Source organism: Penicillium hordei, assembly GCF_028827395.1.
Source record: "Penicillium hordei strain IBT 12815 chromosome Unknown utg000006l_segment0_segment0, whole genome shotgun sequence".
Lineage (NCBI taxonomy): Eukaryota > Fungi > Ascomycota > Eurotiomycetes > Eurotiales > Aspergillaceae > Penicillium > Penicillium hordei.
Window position 1 is genome coordinate 2347646 of NW_026623147.1, and position 21129 is coordinate 2368774.

The 21129-nt window shown below is 49.0% G+C and overlaps 8 protein-coding genes across 8 annotated transcripts; 3 read left to right on the plus strand and 5 right to left on the minus strand.

Moving 5' to 3' along the window:
* Window positions 1–1582: 1582 nt before the first annotated feature.
* N7537_011531 (putative eukaryotic translation initiation factor eIF-2C4) lies at window positions 1583–5148 on the plus strand (the record flags this gene model as incomplete). Its single annotated transcript, XM_056902585.1, has 6 exons — window positions 1583–2167; window positions 2255–2380; window positions 2433–2554; window positions 2609–2820; window positions 2882–3060; window positions 3118–5148. 6 exons carry the CDS (start codon window positions 1583–1585, stop codon window positions 5146–5148), a joined length of 3255 nt encoding a protein of 1084 aa, XP_056747872.1.
* Window positions 5149–6474: 1326 nt separating this feature from the next.
* Window positions 6475–9956, minus strand: N7537_011532 (SAGA histone acetyltransferase complex subunit SPT7; the record flags this gene model as incomplete). Its single annotated transcript, XM_056902586.1, has 3 exons — window positions 6475–7641; window positions 7697–8832; window positions 8885–9956. 3 exons carry the CDS (start codon window positions 9954–9956, stop codon window positions 6475–6477), a joined length of 3375 nt encoding a protein of 1124 aa, XP_056747873.1.
* A 582-nt stretch (window positions 9957–10538) lies between these two features.
* Window positions 10539–11250, plus strand: N7537_011533 (VanZ family protein; the record flags this gene model as incomplete). The annotated part of the gene is made up of 2 exons (XM_056902587.1): window positions 10539–10563; window positions 10619–11250. The coding sequence occupies 2 exons, from the start codon at window positions 10539–10541 to the stop codon at window positions 11248–11250; spliced, it is 657 nt and encodes a 218-aa protein (XP_056747874.1).
* A 724-nt stretch (window positions 11251–11974) lies between these two features.
* ptpB (tyrosine protein phosphatase PTP1) lies at window positions 11975–13396 on the minus strand (the record flags this gene model as incomplete). The annotated part of the gene is made up of 3 exons (XM_056902588.1): window positions 11975–12829; window positions 12882–13147; window positions 13228–13396. 3 exons carry the CDS (start codon window positions 13394–13396, stop codon window positions 11975–11977), a joined length of 1290 nt encoding a protein of 429 aa, XP_056747875.1.
* A 1091-nt stretch (window positions 13397–14487) lies between these two features.
* On the plus strand, window positions 14488–16174 carry N7537_011535 (uncharacterized protein; the record flags this gene model as incomplete). The annotated part of the gene is made up of 2 exons (XM_056902589.1): window positions 14488–14961; window positions 15032–16174. 2 exons carry the CDS (start codon window positions 14488–14490, stop codon window positions 16172–16174), a joined length of 1617 nt encoding a protein of 538 aa, XP_056747876.1.
* A 575-nt stretch (window positions 16175–16749) lies between these two features.
* N7537_011536 (putative serine--tRNA ligase DIA4) lies at window positions 16750–18339 on the minus strand (the record flags this gene model as incomplete). The annotated part of the gene is made up of 1 exon (XM_056902590.1): window positions 16750–18339. The coding sequence occupies one exon, from the start codon at window positions 18337–18339 to the stop codon at window positions 16750–16752; it is 1590 nt and encodes a 529-aa protein (XP_056747877.1).
* Window positions 18340–19194: 855 nt separating this feature from the next.
* On the minus strand, window positions 19195–20089 carry N7537_011537 (cytochrome b561 domain-containing protein; the record flags this gene model as incomplete). The annotated part of the gene is made up of 4 exons (XM_056902591.1): window positions 19195–19689; window positions 19756–19818; window positions 19872–19906; window positions 19957–20089. The coding sequence occupies 4 exons, from the start codon at window positions 20087–20089 to the stop codon at window positions 19195–19197; spliced, it is 726 nt and encodes a 241-aa protein (XP_056747878.1).
* A 476-nt stretch (window positions 20090–20565) lies between these two features.
* On the minus strand, window positions 20566–20976 carry N7537_011538 (uncharacterized protein; the record flags this gene model as incomplete). The annotated part of the gene is made up of 1 exon (XM_056902592.1): window positions 20566–20976. The coding sequence occupies one exon, from the start codon at window positions 20974–20976 to the stop codon at window positions 20566–20568; it is 411 nt and encodes a 136-aa protein (XP_056747879.1).
* Between the last annotated feature and the right edge of the window lie 153 nt (window positions 20977–21129).

Below are 21129 nucleotides of genomic sequence, written 5' to 3' on the forward strand. Positions count from 1 at the left end.
CTGCACTCTGGTCGCACTTCGTGTGATAGAGGTCGGTTCCTTCTTTGAACTAGGTCATGTCTATCTGAATCTGTCTCAGCCTTTATCGAGCCTGAATCGTATGACACTGCCTTATAGGCAGGTAACAAAACAGCACCAAGAACAACCGGCTCTGTCAGCTTCATAGCCGCTCTGGAAAAACTCACTAATATAAGGAAAATGACTGCTCTTACCCAACCCGTGGAAGTAAAGATATCGTTGTACATAGACTACCCACTAATGGATCGATTGTGTTCATCCTGTTCGCCTCTATCTTTGGCTCTGCACCGCTGCTTGGAGATGCCACGGACACTCCCATTGAGAAGATACTGACCCCACCAAAATCTGATTCAAATGTACTTTGGTTTGTCCCTAGGCCTTTCACGTAGCCCTATATGTATCCTCTGTTTGCAGAAGTCGACAGGTATAGGAACCCAATCGGAGGGTTGCATCTTGCATCTTTAGTCCGTTTATTGCACGTTTTTATTCCGACTGACTGTTGGCTGTTTACCCTATCTCGGGTACGGACAGAAGGGCTATTTCGTCAACTTCTGTCTGACACGCTACTCAGTTGCTTAGTAGACTACCCATCCGGTGCCATCATGCTAAACATCTTTTCGAGAAAAGTGTACCATAAAATGTTGGGTGTCACGCCAATAGCACCGCAACCAATGAGCCTTGCTCTAGGCGGCCTTTTCTCCGATCACCACTGGAACAAATCGTGTCCCATGAAGATTGACAATTCGCACGCAGAGAATAAGCAAAATGCACACCCGCCCCTCCTAGGTGTGTTTGAAGCAGCGGAAAATCTCAAGTGAAAGTGCGCGATATCCAAGTACTAAGATACTTAGTGTAGTCAGACAAACGCTAGTATAAACAAGTACTTTTAGTTCACCTAGGGCGGGCTTTGATCGCAATTGTGATATTATGCTATGCTAGGTCCGCTATCTCTGTGGTAGCTTCCACACATGGAAGAGTTACCTATGTAGGTACTCGTGCCCTAGAATATAGTTACATCGATCTACAGATCCTACCTCGAAAGGTAGGAACTACACGCTCGTTCACCTCGAGAAGGAACACACCTCCGCGCGCGCTCTACCTTCATCTATAAAAGCAGCTCCCTCCCTCGTTGATCTCTTCCTTCTTCTCTCTCCATCACTCTCCATCACTTGTCTTCAGCAATTTGGATTCCTGCATCTATCTGCATAGTCCAAGCCGAAGACATTTCTCACTTTGACGTTTAATACGTCTGACTTTCTCTGTGATCCCCCCCATATCAGTTTCCACGACAATCATCTCTGGCTCACCGAAGATTTTGACTCTGTGTAAGTGATCACTCTCATAATACCTACCCCTCTTTTATGCCGAGTCCAAGCGAAGCAAAAACGAACGGTTTTTGCTTCACTTTACATCGCCGAGCAGTACGATCACTCAGCTGTTATAACAGCCTTGTTTTGTTTCATCCGTCTTACTTGATGACTTCACATCTGCTCAAAAGAAAACAAAATAAAAGGAAATAAAACGTTGACTAACGAAAGGTAATTGATAGGAGCGCTATTTCACCATGGGTCCCAAAAAGCCCATGAAGCCCTCAACTGAGGATGATGAGGAGTATAGGTCTCGTTCCGGGCACCGCTCTACTGCTGCTACGAAGACATCTTCAAAGCCTCCCCACTCTTCTTCATCCTCCAGCCAACCCAAGCTCAACCTTGAGCTTCCTTTGCGTCCCTCTGCTCCTGTGGCAAAGCCCTTGGACCCGCGCCAGGCCCAAGAGCTGCGTGACCACAAGGCAAAACTAGAAGATGACGCAAGACGCAAGAAAGAAGAAGAAAGCACTGCGTGGATGCGGCGAACCCGATATGACCCTGAGTCAGGCGAATACCGGCAGCCTAAAAGCACTGGTTCCAGTAGCAGTGACTCTCCCATCCGTCGAGTTGAGACCCCTCCAGAATTCCCGGCTAACTGGACCGCGGAAGAAAGGGCTAACTATGAGCGTCTTGCAAGAGAAGGAGTGAAAGTGGCTATTTTTGAGCAACACAGACTCGACCAAGAGAAGGTTATCCGGCACGCAGATTACATGACAGTTGCTTGGGATGGCTGCAAGAACATTGACATTCCCTGGCATCGATTCAAAGTCAGGCCTTCTTCTGTAAGTTTGCGACCGATGATTCCCAATAACTCTACATCTGTGGAGAATGAGTTAGGCTAACCCCCTTTTTTTCTTCTTTCTTTCTAGTCTGCCCCAGAGGAGACTCCAATCCAGCGTCGTATTGGCTACAACACTTCTGGCAAAGAGATCGAGGTTATGATGAATGCGTACCCGATCACTTCTTTCCCAGACAAGGCAGTTTATCAGTATGAGGTGAGCGTTTCTTACCCCTCTTCAATGAAATTGTTTGCTCATCAATTACTAGATCAATGTTCTCCACGGAGACCAAAATGAGACTGACCGGCGGGTGTTGAGAAAGTGCTGGAACAGTGAGACTCGAAAGGCACATATTCCTGATGGCATCTGGGATGGTGGAAGAATCTGCTGGTAAGCATAATATATTTCTGATTGCTGCTATAGATTTTCTAATCTGTGTTGCAGGTCGCTGCGCAACTTTGATGACTGGAATGAGATTATCGACTTCAAGGGTGACTTGACCCGAGACATCAAGACTCTTGCTACTGTTGATGAGTTCAAGAGGAACCCTGCTTTCAGAATGTCAGTCATTCAAAAGCGAAAGATCAACCTGTCAATGATCAACTCCTGGCTGCAAAACCGCCGTGATCTGGACGAACTCGTAATTGAATCTCTGAGTAAGTGCTCCCTTATTTCGCATATTCCTCTGTTTTTGATTCAGCAAGCTGATAATGACAGGCTTCCTTGACCATTTGCTCCGCGAATGGCCCACTAAACAATTTGCTGCAATCAAGCGGGCCTTCTTCTTCGACAAGCTTGGAGATAACGAGGAGCTAAAGCAAGAATTTTACCAGCCGCTTGCCAACATGGGTGCTTCCGTTTACCGAGGCATCTACCAAGCAATTAAACCGACTCCTGTAAGGCTCCATCCGTTGATTCAAACTAAAGATTGGAAAACTGACGTTCATTTATAGCAAGGTCTGATCCTCAATGTTGATGTCGCTCACTGCGTCTTCTTTTCTCGTATTAGTCTTATGGGCTACATGATGAACGTGAATGGGTGGAACGATATGTCGACTCTAGTCAGGAACCTCCAGTCAACTCGCGACAAATATGGTGGTACAAAGGAATCGAAGTGGTTTGCTCAAGTGAACAAGAAGATTCAGGGGCTTCGAGTGGCACCCAACTATGAGGGTTGCCCTTTCAAGATGAAGAGTTTCATTGTCAAGAGCTTGATTCATGCAAGACCCAAAGAGTTTTTCATTGATTATTACGACAAGGCCACTGGGAAGTCTACTCGAATTCAACTGGAAGAGTACTTTATGAAACGGTACAACCTCCGCCTCGAATATCCCAACATGCTCTTGGTGGAGATGCAAAAGGAAGAGGTCCATTATCCAGCCGAGTTCCTGGTCATCAAAGGCCTCCAGCGATACCGCTACAAGCTTACTGATGCGCAGGCGGCACAAATGATTCAATGGTGTGCAACCAGGCCTCCGAAACGTTTAGCCGATGCTCGCCAGTCCAAGGAACTTCTCCAGCACAAGAACGACCCGATTCTGAAGCTTTACGGTATGAAGATCAGCGACCAAATGATCAAGACCAAGGCTCGCCTGCTTCCAAGTCCTGAGCTTCAGTTTGGGGGCAATCGCAAGCACAACCCTCAGCATTCGGGAAGTTGGGATCTCCGCGGTAAGAAGTTCTACAAACCCAATGAAAAGGCCCTTCAGGCTTGGGGTGTCGGGTTCTTTTCGGGACATCGAAAGTCAATCAGTCAGGATCAAACCCTGAGCTGGGTTGAGCAATTTGTCAAGATGTACAAGAGCATGGGTGGTGAGGTGACTGGCCGACCGGTTGTCAAGGGATTGAGCGAAGACGTTGGCACCAGTGTCAAAAAGCTCTACGATGCGATCGCGGCGCAGAACAAGAGAGAACCCCAGCTCATGGTATTCATTGTTCCCGACAAGGATTCTTGGGTCTATCTTCGTCTCAAGAAGTCTTCCGACTGCCGATATGGCACCCCCTCTCAAGTGCTTCAATCTGCACACTGCATCACCAACAAGCCTCAATATCACGCGAATGTTCTCATGAAGGTGAATGCGAAGCTTGGTGGTATTACTGCCCGCGCTGTCCCCAAGTCAAAGAGTTCAGGTCTACGCCCGGGTTCCATGATAATTGGGGCAGATGTCACTCATCCAATGATGGGTGTGTGGACCCCATCGTTGGCAGCTATGTCGGTTTCGGCAAATTCTACTGCAACTCGCTACATGGGTGGATGTGAGACCAATGGAGATCGAATTGAAATTATCCGGGATAAAGTGGTCGAGTATGTCCTACACCCCATGGTTGCTGAGTGGAAAGCAACTGTTGGGGATGGCAAGGCTCCTGAGTACGTCTACTATTTCCGTGACGGTGTGTCTGCGTCCGAATACCAGAGAATTCTTTCAGAGGAGGTCCCTGCGATCCGCTTTGCCATTGCACATGCGTGTGGCCAAGCGATCTGGGCCGGCAAGATGTGTGTTGTGGTTGCCAACAAGCGCCACCACCTTCGAGCGTTTCCTGACCCCAAGAATCGCGCGGCCGCGGACACCCACGGTGGCCCCCTACCGGGCACTCTTATTGACCGAGATGTAACTAGCCCACATGATTGGGATTTCCTGCTCTACACGCACATTGCTCTGCAGGGAACTCCCCGCCCAGTCCACTACCATGTCCTGTTGGATGAGATGGGCTTGAAGCCCAATGATCTCGAGGGCATGATCAATGATCATTGTTACCAGTACATCCGCTCCACAACCTCCGTGTCTGTCCACCCTGCAATTTACTATGCCCACTTGATTTCAGTTCGTGCTCGCCACCACGAGGATGTTCCCATTACCTCTGGGCCTCAAAGTGGCCCCGAGGTGAAAATGACAAACCCGAAGCCCAAGGAACCCCGAGCCAAGAGATTGCTTCCTATTGAAGGTACCGCAAACAGGCTGGCTCTGGGTATGTGGTACGTCTAACTCACCTGTAACATTTCTATGGTTGTGGACAAGATTCATCTTGTTCACTCCATGATGTTGCCGAATCCCATCTGAGGGATTTGTTCTATGACTCGGTTTTCTCTATCTGCGAACTGCTTTGAGTATTACTCCCCACCCCCGGGCTTTTTTTTTATGTTATTGTTCGAACGGAATTTCCATGGCATTACCTTTATGATGCTACTCTTCCGGATGGCTCGATCTGACCGCTGCGATAGGTGTTCACAAGAACATCTAGACTAGTTGCATGCTTAAGGTGGTCTTGCAGTCCTGGATAAGCCATAATTCCTTTTGTTTGTATCTTAACAGGCTTTGTTTTTGATTTCATCATTCACGCTTCTCGATCTGCGCCTGGTTTTAATGGGCTGTTGTATCTACAACTTGGCCCATTGTATACCGAGGCTGATCTTCAGTTCATGACGAATTACTTTAATTTCTTTACTATGTTGTTAACCCAGAAAAATACCAAAAAACCCCGTTCGCGGGAACTCTATTATCTTGTGCACACCAAAGATTTAAAGCAATTAAAGGTTGAGTAGACGTTTTCGTTCGTTTTCTACACCGATATATCTTTAATTGTGGAATAAATCTTAGTAAACTTAGTAAATGGAGACATTGAAACGATTACAAGTGGATTGGCTTTCTTTTTATGTAGACATCTCTAATATAAGACTATCGGATTGATATCTCATAGAACTTTGGTAGAGCCATGGTTGGAAACAGTTCCTAGTACTCACTTCTCGTCGCTTGAAAATTACTCTTTGCCTAAGCTAGTACCTAATAGCGAGATACAAGTCACAAGAATCGGTCTGAATTGAATAAATCTGAATAGGTATTCTGTCGAGAAATGAAAAATCCCATCAAGGGACATTATGATACAAAGAGACTAAAATGGGGAAATTACCCACTGCGCCTTTCCAGCCAAGGACAGAAAAGAAGGGAAAGGAAACGCAAGGAAAAAAAAAAAAGAAACAGGTAAAATACAAGGACTGGCTTATGTATCGCTGCAAGTTTGAGAACCAAAAGATAGAGTCCCCCAATAATCAAATAATCAAATATTGGGTGCCAGCTGCTATTGCTGACTCGCTCCCTGTTCGTCAATAGTACCGTGGCAAAGGGACACAAGAGTCTGTTCTGATCTGGAGAGAGACGGGTCGCAGATATTAAATATCAGAATAAAAACGCAAGTAGGTATGGTATGCAAAAACTAAAAGCATGCGACGCAAGATAAGGAGAGGAGGTGTGAAGGAAAGAATAAGGCCATGTTCGTAGTCAACCATAGACCTACCTGACCCTGGAAGTTACACATCACGCTCCGTTGGCCATAGATTCACCAGCACCATCACCAAGGCCGGTGTCTTCGGTCTTCATATTGGCATTTGTTGCCGGGTCACCAGTTGCCGGGTCACCCGTTTGGTCGCCTTCACCGTCGGGGTTGAAGTTGGGCATTTCGAGGGCCACACCACTGTTCTTCTTGGATTTCTTCTTACTTGGCTCTGCGCCGCCAGATTTGGATGCCATCGGTGGAGCGACTCGTTTCTGCGGACTGGATGTAAGACCCGAGAGACTAGACTGGGGGATTTTGCCAGAGGCTGGGAGACGGGGTTTGATGGCCATGGGCCGCTGCTTGGGAGGGAGCTCCAGGTCTTCCACAAGAGGTTCATCACCGTTTGCGTCAAGCTTGCCTTTGAAGAATTCCTGTAGCAGTCCGATCTGGCGAGATAGGTTGTCTGTTGAGATGCGTCCATATGGGGGCGGAGGAGCGAAAAGAGTAACGGTCGGTGAAACGCTCGTGCTTTGTGGATTGGCTGCATTGAACATACGATTCTGAAGCAGATGTAAGGGCACACTGAGCGTGGAAAGGCCAAACTCCCGGTCCAGGCCCAGTTCCTTGAAGCCGAAGAAATCCTCATCAATATCCTCAGCAAAGTCACCGCCGACGAACTGTTCACTGCCATCGGCAAATGCGTTTGAGCCATCTTCGCCGCCTTCAAGGGCGGGTCGAAGGAGTTCCGTCAGGAGTGACCTGAGGCGATCATTAGCAGTTGTGAGCTTGGTCCCCAGACGATCCACATCGTCCTTGATATAGCATTCCAATTCATCTATATGGATCCCGACGGTGGACAAGGTGTGCAGAACGATTTCAGCATGAGTGTACGCAGGTTTCCATTCGGCGGCTGCAGGGGTAGCTTCATGGGACTCGGTGGTAGGAACCTTCGGTGTTTCCATATAAGACTTGAATGTGGACCCCAGCTTATGGAAAAAGTCGGCGGCAATATCCGTAACCGCTTCGAGGGCAGAGGGCTGGTATTCTTCAAAGCCGGTGTGATAGAAAACCTTAGCGACTGAGCGCTGCAATGCTGCTCTACAAGCCCAGGGGGCAATGACAGGGCCGTTGTCATTCATGACATGTGGTTCGATGTCTTGCTCCTGAAATGGCTCGGGTTGATATTTCTGGAATTGATTTTGGTACATCTAGAGAAAAATTAGCCAAGATACTGGGCCATAGCAGCGCAATAGGGTCGCTTACCTGGGATTGAAGCTGCATCTGCTTAACAATGCCAATTTTTGAGCAGATCTTACGAGTTTCTTGCATCTGTCGCATGTTCGAATTCATCTTGCGGGTCAACTTGCTATCCGGTTGGATAAAACGACCTTTTTCAAGTATATGAAGGAACTCTTCAGAGGCATCAACAACATTGCCTTGCGCGTCCTCCTTCCAGAGTAGCCGATCAGGAAGATCAGGAACACCAGACATGACATCATAATAATAAGGGAGCATCTGGTCTTCTTCCACCTCAATGCCTTCTGCAAGGCTCTCGCCTGCGGCCTCGGGTTCCAAGGCTTGAGAGTCCCCGTCGCGAGACTTGTCAGCTTCGATAGTAGCCTGTTTCTGGTGTCGAAGCCATCGGCGCATGCCAGCTTTACTTCTGAGTAAAGCGGGTTCTTCGGAGTTGAGCTTGTCTCCGCGGAGGAGACGATGTCGCTCCGCCGCAACGCGCGCTCTATCTTTCTTGGTGACTTGCTTCCACACTTTATACTCGGGGTCTTCCGGTTCTACGCCGCCGGAAACCAACATGGCACTGAGCGCAGTTGTCGACGTACTGGGACCGTCGATATCCATTGAATCGTCCTGGCTCGCTGTAGCTATCGCTCCTGGACCAGCAGGGTCAGACGGCGTGTTAGATCCGGGAGGTGGTGTGGAAAATCCATTTTGACTAGCTTCACCAGCAGCGTCCGAATCCGCGCGAGCCAGGGCAGGCGGCTGAGTGCTGGGGGCCCTGGCGGGACTGGGAGTATTGCGAGATGGGGCTGTTCCTTTTTTGGAAGTCTTCTTGCCAGGAGCCTTTCTCCCTCGTGAAGACATGATAGGCTCATCGTCACTCTCCTCGGCGCCATCGTTATCGGCAAGCTGGAGTCGACGTTCTTCGGCCTCAACTTCCGCACGGTCTCTGATGACAATATCTGGAATCAGAGGGACAAGCTTCTCAGTCTCCTTGCGCATGTAGAGTGCGTGCTTCCGGAGAGGATGTTCGGTATTGGTATTGTATTTCAAGCAATTCGCCCAAATGAGGGTGAGGTCATCGACGAAGTCTTGTTTCGATCTATACTGCAAGCCTTTTAGCTTTTTGGTCATTGATCCAAGGTCCATCGGGTGCTTAATGACTAGAAGAAGTTAGTAGATGAAACAGATCGTTGCGGTGAAAGGGCCGCTTACTCGTATGATAGTCTGGCGCATCGCGTTTGTTGACGCGAGTCAAAAAAGCAGTTGAATGTTCTGTCATGGCTTTGAGCTCACTGAGAACCTTTTCTGCAGCTTCATATAGCTCTTCCTGGCCGACCTTGTCTTCGTTCGCCCATTTGCTGCGATTCTTGCGAACCTCACTCAGCAAGCTCCGAAGTTCAGCATCCGATGCCTGCACCCGGTCTCGCTTCTTATCAATTCGTGCGATAAGGTTTTTCAGAGTCAAACTGGAAGCGCCCAGGTTGGTATTACTCAAGGAACTGTAGCCATTGGAAGCCCCCGAGACATTGTTGCCGCTCATGTTAGCCTGACCGGATATCTCTGCCTCAACTTGTCTCTCTGACTCCTCCAAGCGCTGTTGATCAAGCATAGCATCCCGGTCATTCTCAAGGGTGTAAAACAAAGTGTGGAAGCTTCTTCTGGCGGCCTCCTCCGTTGCTTTCTTGTCTTCCTCGAGTTGCTTCCGGAGATCCTCCATTGTCTCCTTCTTGGGCTCTTTCAGTCCATCTGCTATCAAGATACCGGGACGGGATGCCAATGGCGCGGCACCATTAGGCTCCTGTGGCGCAGCGGCCGACTTGGTCTTTAGAGGTGATTCAGCAGCATCGTCCATTTCCTCGTCCTCGTCATCATCATCGTAGTCATCGTAATCATCGTCGTCAAGCTTGCGAGCAGATTTGCGTGGGGCGGTGGAAGGGGGAGGCGCATCATCGACGCGTTCGGGTTGAGCTTCGGACGCCTCAGTAGTTTCCCCGGACGCAGGGTTATCGTCCGAGTATCGTCCAGAGAACAGCGCACTTATTTTCGCCTCACTGCGGCGATACAATTCACGGAATTGAGCAATGCGCGGGTCCTCTTCGGGCGCGGTATCGGCTTCGGATGTCGAGCTTAGGTTCGGCGCTTCGGCGCCAACAGAGCCGCGTATTTGGGGCGTCCGGGAGCCAGATAAAGTCTTCACTAAGCCATTGGCTGGGCGAGGAGAGTCCTGAAAATCATCTGGGGGCCGGATATTGCCCGGAGGCCAGGCGTTGTGGCCGAGCGACATGCTCGCTCCAAAACCCCGGTTCTGGGGCGGGCGAGACTCGATTCTCCGCGATTAGGATTACGGGCCGATCGGACGCGACACAGGGGTCGGGGAAGGGACAAAAGGCATAGAGATAGAAAACACCCCCGGTAAAATTGACAGAAGATGTCAAATTGGCAAAAAATGATAGCGTGGGGGAGAGGTTTGATGAAGAAGGTCCGGGGGAGCTTCATAGGAAGTTTCTCTGGACGGGGATGAAGTACAGGGCATGAAGGCGGAGTCAACCGGCAGATCTTGTCTCATTGTCATTCTTTCGACTTGGGATCAATCGCTATTGTTCACATCTTGTCTTATTTCAATATATTATTATCTATGATCTTTACCTGAGTTTCATGTGGATTTGTCTGTTCCTGTATCAGATTTCCACTGTTCTTTGTTGTGAACGTCCCTCATTGCTCCGCATATGACGCACAAGGCATCAGCTGGGGCCGAACTCCTCCACATTTGACAGCTCTCCCGAGGACAGGACAATCACTTTCACACAACAAGAGTTTCAGTCAAAGCTTCTTCTCACTTTCTCCCTCACTGACCCGATTCTCGACCATGCGCATCCGCTATCCTTTCGCAGGTAAGCTTTGTTGACTGACCATTCTGGTTCCGGCGATCTAACTAACCCGCCTCAGGTGCCTTCATCTTCCTGCTCTTCTTAGCTGGTTACATCGGTCTTCTTCCACACAGCACCTCTTCAACAATACCAACACAGCTTCAACCCAATGACAAGTTCCTCCACCTCGTCACATTTTTCCTACTCTCAGTAACATTTTACTGGGTCCTGGACACTACCCGTCGTCGCACGCTACACGTGACCCTCGTTGTTTGCACATTAGGGCTGGGTATTGGCTCTGAAGTTGTGCAGGGTTTCCTTCCAAATGGTCGAGACTTCGATGTCTTCGATATTGTCGCCAATGTTGTCGGTAGTGTAGGCGCCGTCGGACTTTGTAGCTGGTACCACCGACGCATGATGGAACGCCGCCGACAAAGTCGGTATGGCATGATGGAGGAGGGCACTGAGGACGTCGAGCTCGGTGGCGTCGGGAATTCCCGTCGCGACTCAGAAATTATGGGCCCGCAGGAATCCGGTGTCATGAGTTTGGAGCAGGAAGTCGACAACTGGGATGAGAATGCGGTTGAGACTTGGGATACGGAAGAAGCGCCGAGTCCTGAACGAGAGGCTGCAGCTCCTAGTTATCATGAAACCGGCCCTGTCGGTGGCCAATCGGCTGCAATTCCTGCTGTGGCAAAGCGTATTGATTAAGGTTACTTTTGACCGGAGAGAAACGTGTACTTTTGCGCTTTGGAAAGAAGAAGCCATGCGCCGCCTTCACATCTTGTTTTGCTATACTCTCCGTTCTTATGATGATGGATTTCATGTCTTGGTCTCACGTCGGTATGATACCAATCTCGATTTTGTGTTCAGCAGTGCGATTTTGTTTATTGCCATGTTTTATGTTGTTATATTATGCCTTGATGGGGATGATTTTCTATGGTGAAGATTGCAAGAAATTTCTCGTTATTTTCAAGGGATTGTACAGTAGCGTGGGCTCACTGGGAATATGTGGAAGGTACTACATAGCCATGAAAATGCTAATAACGAAATCTGATCCCCGAAAGGCCTATGATAGAGATAGTTATTCGGCAAAAGTACAATGTCCCAGGTCAGTCGGCAGAGCATACAATATCACCAATTGGCTAATATACAGTGACTCTAGAGCGAGACTGACAGTGCTAGTCAATAAGCAATATAACTACATCCAAGATGATAACCAAAGTAACAAAACGGGGGGTATTTCAACAGGAAAGAAAAAATATATAGCAGGGGGTTGGAACAAGGCATAATTCAGAAACAGTCGCAAGTTCAAAATCAAAATCAAGTAAACACCGGATGCCATGAAGGGATGCAACATAAACATAAACTTTCCGTCCACAGTTCATGATTACAGATGGGACGAAAAAAGGTCAAAATGAAGATTGAGCTGGCGTCATTCATTATCAGGATCAGAAAGCTCCGGTGTACCGGACCGACTTCTCGTGGGCGTATGAGCGCGATCTGGGACAGCTTCCAACTCCGGCTTGAAAGTTGGCAGGTAATCTGCCTGGTCATTCAACTTGGCAATTTTCGCAGATCGTTCCTCGCTGCCGTTGGGGGAGTCCATGTTCCAGTCCGTAATCTTGCCTAGCTTCCGATCGGTTTGTTCACGGAGCACTTCGTAGATAAATTGCATTTGCATCTCGTTGTAGACCATCATCATCCGTTGCTCGCGCATCTGATTGACTGTTTCGAAAACAGGGTCGACCTCTGGATGTTCCATATCCAACAAATGCCCTGACTCCAGTTCGCACAGCAAATGGTCAAGCGCAATGAAAGTTCCTGTCCGACCAACTCCTGCGCTGCAGTGCACGATTCGCGGATTATCCGGGGTGGATTTGGAGGCTGACAACTTGATCAAGTCGAGAAGGGCTTGGCGATCGCTTCCTTCGGGTTTGGAGTAATCGGCCCAGCCAGCGAAAAGGAAATGCCAGACAATCTTTGACTCCGAACCGATGGCCAGTTCGAGTTTGCGGATTTCAGATCGTGATCTAGCGTCGAAAGTTGATTCCAACAACGTCACCCTACCCAGGACACCGGGTTCTGTTTGCTCGCTCTCATCGAAGAGAACGTCCGAGTCATCTGCCAACAGGACCATTGAAGCCTGCTCTGTATCCAATGGGAAGTATTGAGCGCACTTTTCTCGGCCGGCTTCAAAGGTTTGGGTAAGCATCACAATCACGCCGACCTCCTGGCTTTCATGGAAGACCATGTGCCAAAAGTCCGCGAGATGTCCAACTTTGGGGCCCTGATTAATGGTAAGCAAAATATATGGTTTTATGATAGAATGCGCAACCTACCTGGGTTGCTATGTACTTCCTTCTTTCCCGTGTCACCGAGTCTTCCAGTCTGATCGGAGATGCATTGATAAAATCACACTCGCCCTCGGCCACCCGCAGATGGACCCGACAATTTGCCCACGCCTGGACGTTAAAATACCGATTCCTGTCTTTAACTTTTTGGTCTACCTCTAGGGCGAAGGGATGAGCGAGATCATTGGCCAGCAAACCCTCGGCGAGACGTGTGCGCTGCATCCATTCCAAATCCTCGAACTTGTCATGGATCTCTGCATGAGGAAGCGGTCAGTCACATTCCACGTGCAGGGTTGTATTCTCCGATAGGCGTTTTATGCACCACTTCACTCACCCGAGACAGATTGACACAGGAACGGTGGAACATCTTCCGTGTTTCCAGCTTCCAGCTTCGGGTTGTCTTGATCCGCACCAAGTATGTCGAGCCCCGCGTCGTCATTTTCGGGCAGTCCGCGCTTGGTCGCCTGGACGCTGGTGTCGATCTTGATATTCGGATGCGCCATCTTGGCGGCCGCGATCCGCTGAAATGCTCGAACTTTACCGATGACACCACGCGCTTTCCTCCCGACAGTTCTAGCTTTGGATCGTTTTTTGTGCGGGGCAGAGTCGAAGGAAGGAGAGGGCGAACGAGATGGATCGGTTCTCACGCTGTCAAAATCCGCAGACACTGATGTTATCTGCAGTGATGACAGATCGGGACAGCTATAGAAGCTGTCCCGAGAAGATGTGTCCAGGGCCAGATTTTTTGAGGATCGCGGGGGTTGGGCGTCGAGGAAGTGGAGGAGAGCGTCGCAATAAAAGTAACCTAAGGTGTGTCAGGCCGTATACTCCCGAGTCCACCTGATTGATTTTCGGATCAAAAGGCAAATTTAAAAAGACTACAAGAATAAGCCGAGGGTTTAAATGAAAAGAAGAAGACCAGTAGGGTAAAAAAAAAACAAGTCGAAACTGGAGACGGGCTAAAAAGGAGAGAAAGTGGAGGGGCGCATTAAAAGAACAAAAGCTCCGAGATGTCCGAGTATATATTATATATTATATATTATGTAGTATAGTATGTAGTTATAGTGTTATATTAGTATGTAATATATAACTATAAACTAAACTAATATAAGAGAAACTATTTATGTTTTCATATTCAAAGCCATGTCGCATTGGTAATTGGGCCCTTTGCCACTCGAATTCAGCTGCTTGCGGCATCCCACATTCATAAATAGTACATATATACAGTATTTAAGACCTATTAATATTGTATTTTAGTTTGTAACTGAATTCTGATAGAAACGGGCATCTTTTTAGGATCGGTTTTACCCCTTTATGACCTTGTATGACTCTATTATACTTGTATACTCTTTGCTTTGCTTCTTTTACTTCTTTCGGCGGGGAATGCCTGAGGAACTTCATACTCTCTCTCTCTCTCTCCCTTTCTCTCTCTTCCATCTTCCTCTTCCTCTTTCTTTTCTTTATCATTCTCTCTTTTATTTCTTCCCTCTTTTACAATAATCTCCAATTTCCATCCTCGATCTCGGATGACGCCCTCTTATCCTGACAGGTGTTGAACACCCCCCGGTTCGCATATGTCAACAAATCAACAGAAATGGTCTCCCAAGCTCAGATCGTTGATCGCACGACCGCTCAAAGCACTGCTTCCCTAGTATCACGTCCCTCAAGTAGACGACACCGTTCCGGTCGCTCGCACCATGGCGGCTCTTCGCATCCCTCCTCGAACGATTTCCCCATCTTCACATACACGGGTGACACCGAGGTCGTGATCCGCACCGGATCGCAAGAAAAGCGTTATCTCCTCCACAAATTGATATTATCACAATGCTCTGGTTACTTTGAGGCGAGCACCAATGAGGGCTGGTCGCGCCAAATGGCATTGGGTCCGTCGAAGCCGGAGGGGACACTGTCGCGACTGAGCGAGGACGATGATTTATCGAGCGGGTCAACGTTGGCACCGTCTGATAACGGTGGAATCTCAACGCGACCAGGAGAGAAGAGACGCTGGCGATATGAACTTGACTGGGAAAACCGCGCAGAGGATGAAGAGGCGATCCTTGTTCAAAAGGTATGCCTCGCGCCGGCGCGTCGCATAATCTCATCTTTGCCAACAATACTAACGTCGCGCGTTGAAACAGCAACCAACCTATGCCCCCATGTTCAGTGGCGACCAAGCCGCATTTCCTCCAACGGTGACCAAACCGTCCAACGCCCATGCAGGCTTCGTTCGATCTATGGCGAACCTAGCAGGGATGCAGTCGGTCGCCCACTTACCGCAGACTGGGGAACACGCCGTCGCGGTCGATCCCTTAATACGTGACTATGACAATCTACTACGAATATTTTACAATCATGCCCCCATTCTCAACGGTGTGAACATCGCTTCGGCATATACAGAGTGCAAATCCCTCCTCGCGTTGGCCGATATGTACGATGCGCTGCCAGTGACAGGGCCCCGCGTGGACCACCACCTACTCGGCTTTGGATCTCGACTATTTAAACAAATCGCCAAGTATCCACCCAGCTACCTGAAGCTGGGATATCTCGCCCGTAGCCGGGTGATCTTCTCTGAAGCCTTAATCCACGTCGTCGGCCAGTGGCCCGCCGCCCTACCAAGTCTGCGAAACGGCTCCTATGCGCCTTTACCAGACTCACTACTAGATGTGATCGAAGACAAAGTAGAAGATCTCGACGAGCTCAAAGCGCGCGTTGAATCCAAGCTCTTACGCCTATCCTTGACTACCTCGCGCGGCGAACGTGTCGGCCCGTCAAATGCATACCTGGACTGGCTCGCCGTATGTCTCTTCCGCCAATGGCTGATAGAAAGCACCACGCCACCGCCAGCTCCTATTCTTAAAAACTCGGGTCCAAGCGATGGTCCCGTCCAACCTACCGCATCGGCGTCACACCCGGCAAGCACGTCGCGATCAAGCACTTCCCCAGACCCGTCCGCGCGCATCTATAGATTGATCGGCTCCTCTTCTCCGCAGGCATACCTGCCCCACGATGAGCTAAAACGCTTCCTCAAACTCCATCCTACATCCTCCTCTGGCTCGCTGTACACACGCGAGACTCTGAAACGCTTCGAGCGCAAGATGGACGAGATGAAACGACTGGCACGGGATATCGTCAAGCCGCTGATGCGTAATTTCCTCGAGTTGGAGTTGAAGAGCCCAGACCAAACAGCCACTAGCACCGTCGGTCCTCGTGAGAATACTCCGGTGGGGTTGCCATATCTGACATGCACCCGTGTTGAAGATATAGATATACCTTGGAAATGATCCTGGCAATTTCTTGGGATCTATCTATTTGACTTACGTTTGGTCCTTAAACTTTTTTTTTTTTTTTTTTGGATATCTCTGCCCTTCTCGGGGTTTTTGACGTTTGGTTATTTCCTTTTTTATCTGCCATCCTTCTCAGGCTACTGGTCTTGTCTGACGAAAGAGACCAGGTTGTACTCCTGTCTCTGTGATTTGCAATGATGTGATGTTTATGCTTACTTGATTTATGTTGTTTTGTTTCTGATTCATGTGTTCACGAAGTCATGATTGGCCCTGTCCCTAATTTGTTCTGTTCTGTTTCTATTTAATACTCTGCTCTATCCTGCCCTTAATAAGGCAGCGATTGGGGGTCTTGAAGACCTCGTTTTTGTCTACTATGTTTTAGAGATACCAAAAGGTCGCAGGTAACGCAATGCAAGATTCATGAAAATAACCACCAAGTCTTTGTATATTATAGGTAGTTCAAATGAAGCAGACTTGCAATAGATGAAGTACATATATGTCCGCCACGTCCCTAAAAAGTACATAATATACAGCGTCTCCACGAGGAGAGCGAGAATAACCCCTTAGCGCATCTAGTTTCGAGCAATACTCTCCATCCCATCCATCCAAGGCCGCAAAACCTCAGGAATAACAACAACACCCCGCTCAGAATCCCACCCATTCTCCAAAATCGCAGCCAGCACACGCGGAACAGCCATAGCAGTCCCATTAACAGTATGCGGGAATCGTGACTCCTTAGCGCCACCGCCACGCACCCGAGCCGCCAACCGCCGACTCTGGTAATCCGTACAGATAGAAGCAGAAGTAACCTCACCCCAAGCCGACTCCAGATGATGAATCTCAGGATCAACAGGCGTAGCAGTACAACCGGACGCCGCGCGCAGACGAGACGGGAAGAGCGCCTCGATATCTCGCTTGCGCGTCGCGCTAGCCCCCAGATCCCCACTCGGCATCTCCAGCACGCGACAGGGCAAATGCAGCGCCGTCAGAATCTCCATCTGCATATCCAACAGCTCGTTGAACATATCGTCCGAGCTTGGAACGGCCCCGTCCACGCTATCCGCCCAGCCGAACAGCTCGACCTTGGTGAACTCGTGAACGCGGTACAGGCCCTTCGTATCGACGCCGCGGGAACCCGCCTCGGCGCGGTAGCAGCGGCTCGCGCCGACCAGCTTGATCGGTAGCTCGGAGGCGTTCATGTCACGCCCCGCGTACATGGCTGCTAGAGGGATCTCGGCGGTGCCGGTTAGCGAGCGCTGGGGTTTGGTGTTTTTGTCGCGTTCGTTTTGCTCAATGGACCAGATCTGTTGCTCGTTGTGTTGGTCGCGGGGTTGGAACCCGCATGCTTCGGCGATGTAGGAGTAGACGAGTGAGGGCGGGGCGACGGTTTTCCAGCCTCGGCGGCGGGCTGTGCTCAGCGCGTACTGGACGAGTGCTTGTTCCAGCATTGCGCCTTCGTTGATCAGGAAGTACCAGCCCCATCCTGTTGTTGTGGCGGAGCTGGCGAAGTCGAGGAGTTTGAGCTCTGTGCCGATGGTGACGTGCGACCGGGCTTGGAGCTCGGTTTGGGATTGCCGGGTCCAGGTGGGGGGTTCTTGAGGGTTGAAGTTGAGGTATTGGACGAGAGTTGGGTCGTGTCCGATGGGTGTGAATGGAGAGGAGAGGTTTGGGAGGGAGAGCGCTAGTCGGTTGATCTCTTCGGTGCAGGTTGCTTTGCGTTCTGTCATGGACTGCGAGTCGTCCTTTAGGCGCTGAGCTTCTGACTTGAGTTCGGCTAGTTCCTCGCTTGGACTCATGCCCTTCTCATTGGTGTTTCCATCTGTGCCTTGTCGAGTCGCAATGTGTAGCTTGGCGATGGTCTTTTCTAGTTGCTTGATGCGGGATCGAGGGGTTTTCAAGTCGTGATCGAGCTGCCTAGCTTCCTCTGATAATTGTTGAATCTTTGACGGATAGCCGGCGTGACCTGCATAGTTGCGATCTATGCAATTCTGTGCGTAGAGGTCGGCATTTTGGCGGATGTGTTTGACGTCCGGCGTGGGCTTCGGAGCTGTCGCGGGTCGTAATATGTCTCGATTGCGTCGGGCAGAGGAAAAATTGCGCAGAGATGCTCTCAGTCCATAAGAATTCCTGCAATTGAAGCAGACATATGAAGTGAGCGCCATTGGATTTTGGGGAAGAAAAGAAGTGAACAGGCAATGAGTGGTGGATAGTGGATCCTCTCGCCTTAACCCTTTTGGGGGATCGGCATGTTCAATATGTACTTCATAAGTACAGAGTATCCAAAGTCACACCAGCATTGCCAAGGATATTTAATTTGGATTCAATACTTTGATATTTATCAATATATATCCCTTCTTAGGGAATGTCACCCGAAAATGTAGGATAGAAGCACCGAAGCGTCACATACCCTTGTCAACGAAGAGCCAAAGGCTCCGAGCAGACGACAACTATCCAAATCTCGCACGATCATACTCGATACTCGTTGCGGGTCTGTTATGAACGAAGATCAAACACATGCATTTGCTAACAAATCTTCTTGATATTCTCATTTCAAACTTGGTAGGCAATGTCTGTCAAGAGTTGGGACGGTAAAGTAGAATCCTTCCGAGGTCTCGCTGGTTTCAGCTGTCTTAACCACCACTTTAGACCACACTTTTATTGTTAATACTATCACTGTACTAGGTAACGTGTATTTGATACAGAAATATTAATCCGATGCATGGTTACAGGATCCATGAAGTGGCTTTTTTCCATATCAGAGTTCCCCTTTCTGAACAAGAGAGGGGATTCTGTCGGGTGTCCGAAGACCCTAAGACCCTAACCTTCAAGATAAAACCGTGTTATAATAGATTGCAGAGCAAATATTTTATAAATGACGCTGCAGTATCGACTCCCGGAGAACAGGGTGAGTCAGTCACTCCGTTCTGGTCATCGGCTCAATGTTCACATCGCTAAGTTCACATATTCGGTTCATGAATGGTCCGCAGTATTGTTGAATCACCCTCTCATTGCTCACCTCACAGTCCCAATTTACGCTTCTTAATCCTCGCACCCACTCCAGCGAGAATGAAAACGACAGAAACAAGTACACCCCATAGAGGAATGTGAATCGCCGTCACGTTGTAGGTGGTCTGCGTCGCCGCCACGACAGTCGCCACCTCCAGCAGTAGCAAAACATAGCCGCTCCAGCGATGATACTTGTAAATGCGCTTCCCAGCGTCGACACTGCCGAAGACGGTGACCGGCAAAAAGTACTGAATAATACCGACCACGGCTTGTAGCACGATAGCGATGTAAGTGATCAGACCTAGAATGCCATGGGGAGAGACAAAGTGCGGATGAGAGCCCTTGTTAACCTCGATAATAACAAAGGCAGATATAAAAAGGGCCACGCTGAGTAGTTGTAAGATGTAGTGGATGCGAGTACCGGTACGCTTCTGTTGCGGGGTGGCGGTTGGTTGTAAAATGAGAGCTGCTTGGACTTGAAGAAGAAGGGCAGAGCTGCCGAGTAGCTGAATATCCAGTTAGTGTTGATATTTTGATATTTTGATATTTTGGTTGGCTTCTTATCTCCATACTGGATGCGGGGTGAATAGCGAGAGGGGCAGGGATAAGACGCCTTGCCAGACCAACGCTGCTAACTGTTTTATTTTATTAGATTTCTGATCTTCTGAATAGTTTAGAATGCTCTCACAATCCAAATCCCTGCTTGCGCGACACTCGCTGTTCCTGAGTTTGAAGTCAGTTATGGGGGTTCGACCAGAAGCTTTCACGCTCACCTGTGAAGAGATTCCGATAAATTCTCTCGTCGGGCTTTTGTGTGACATCGCCTGGATGGCCCAATAGAGGCTCATCTTCTTGCGATATAATTGTTGCGGGGTGCTCTTGAGGAATTCCTGTTGCCGAGGCCATGATGAGTGATGCGCATATGAAGTCAGAGAAGGATGAGACAAAGAAAGAGATTGTGGGCGGTGGCCAATAACCCTTGCGTTTCTTTTTTGCTTTTTTCCCAGATCTAAATACATGTACAACGTATATATGTTCTGTGCGAATCACAAAGTACTTGATTACTAGAATGATTCGTGATCGTCGCTATCAATGACGTTTTGCATAACATCCGCCTATTACGGAGAGCTGAAAAGGCCATTCAGCTGCATTCTATTGCAAATCTGACTTGGCAAAAAAGGAAAATATAGGGATTGGGCTTGTTATGTTACTCCGTATTAATATTGAGTCTCACAAGTACGTGGCCATCTTACTATGCTGATACTATACTACTCTAGAATACTACGTACCATTACTCGGGACAAATTTCAACTGAATAATTTCATTGATCTAAACATCTCTAAAACCCAAACGCTAAAGGGCTAAAGCACTAAAGATCGCAATCAACGCCTAGGCTCAGGCGAAGGGGCACCACTCCGGTCACCCCGATCAGGCGAAATCCTGTGCTCAATATCCGCAGGGACACAAAAGTCTAGAAAGATCATCATGCTCTCGATCTCAGTGGCGACTCTGTGAATGCTGGTCGGGTCCATGGCAAGAGTATCTCTGAAATAGCGCACCCGCTCATAGAGCTTGTTGCACTTGGCAGTCCAATTAGGGTTGTCGTAGTTATAACGAGCCTGTCCCGCCATTCTCAGGCCCTCAACTCGCAGGAGCAGAAGAGCCAGAGAATTGACAACCATCTTTCGGCTCCCCTTATGGTTGTCCTGGAGGATGTTAATCTGAGCGTGCAATGTGGTCATGAAGTGGCGTCGCTCCTCTTCGTACGTACCATGGAAAGTGCGCGCATACATGGTGTTGGTGGGAAATAAGAGTGATACAGTATTGAATAGAGTAAAAATTGTGAGGCTTACTTGTGGTAGTGGCTTTTGTGCTGATTGCTTGGAGTCTGAGTAGCTGGTAGATGATGAGACATGTAAAGGTGGTGCATCTGGCCTCTTTTATAC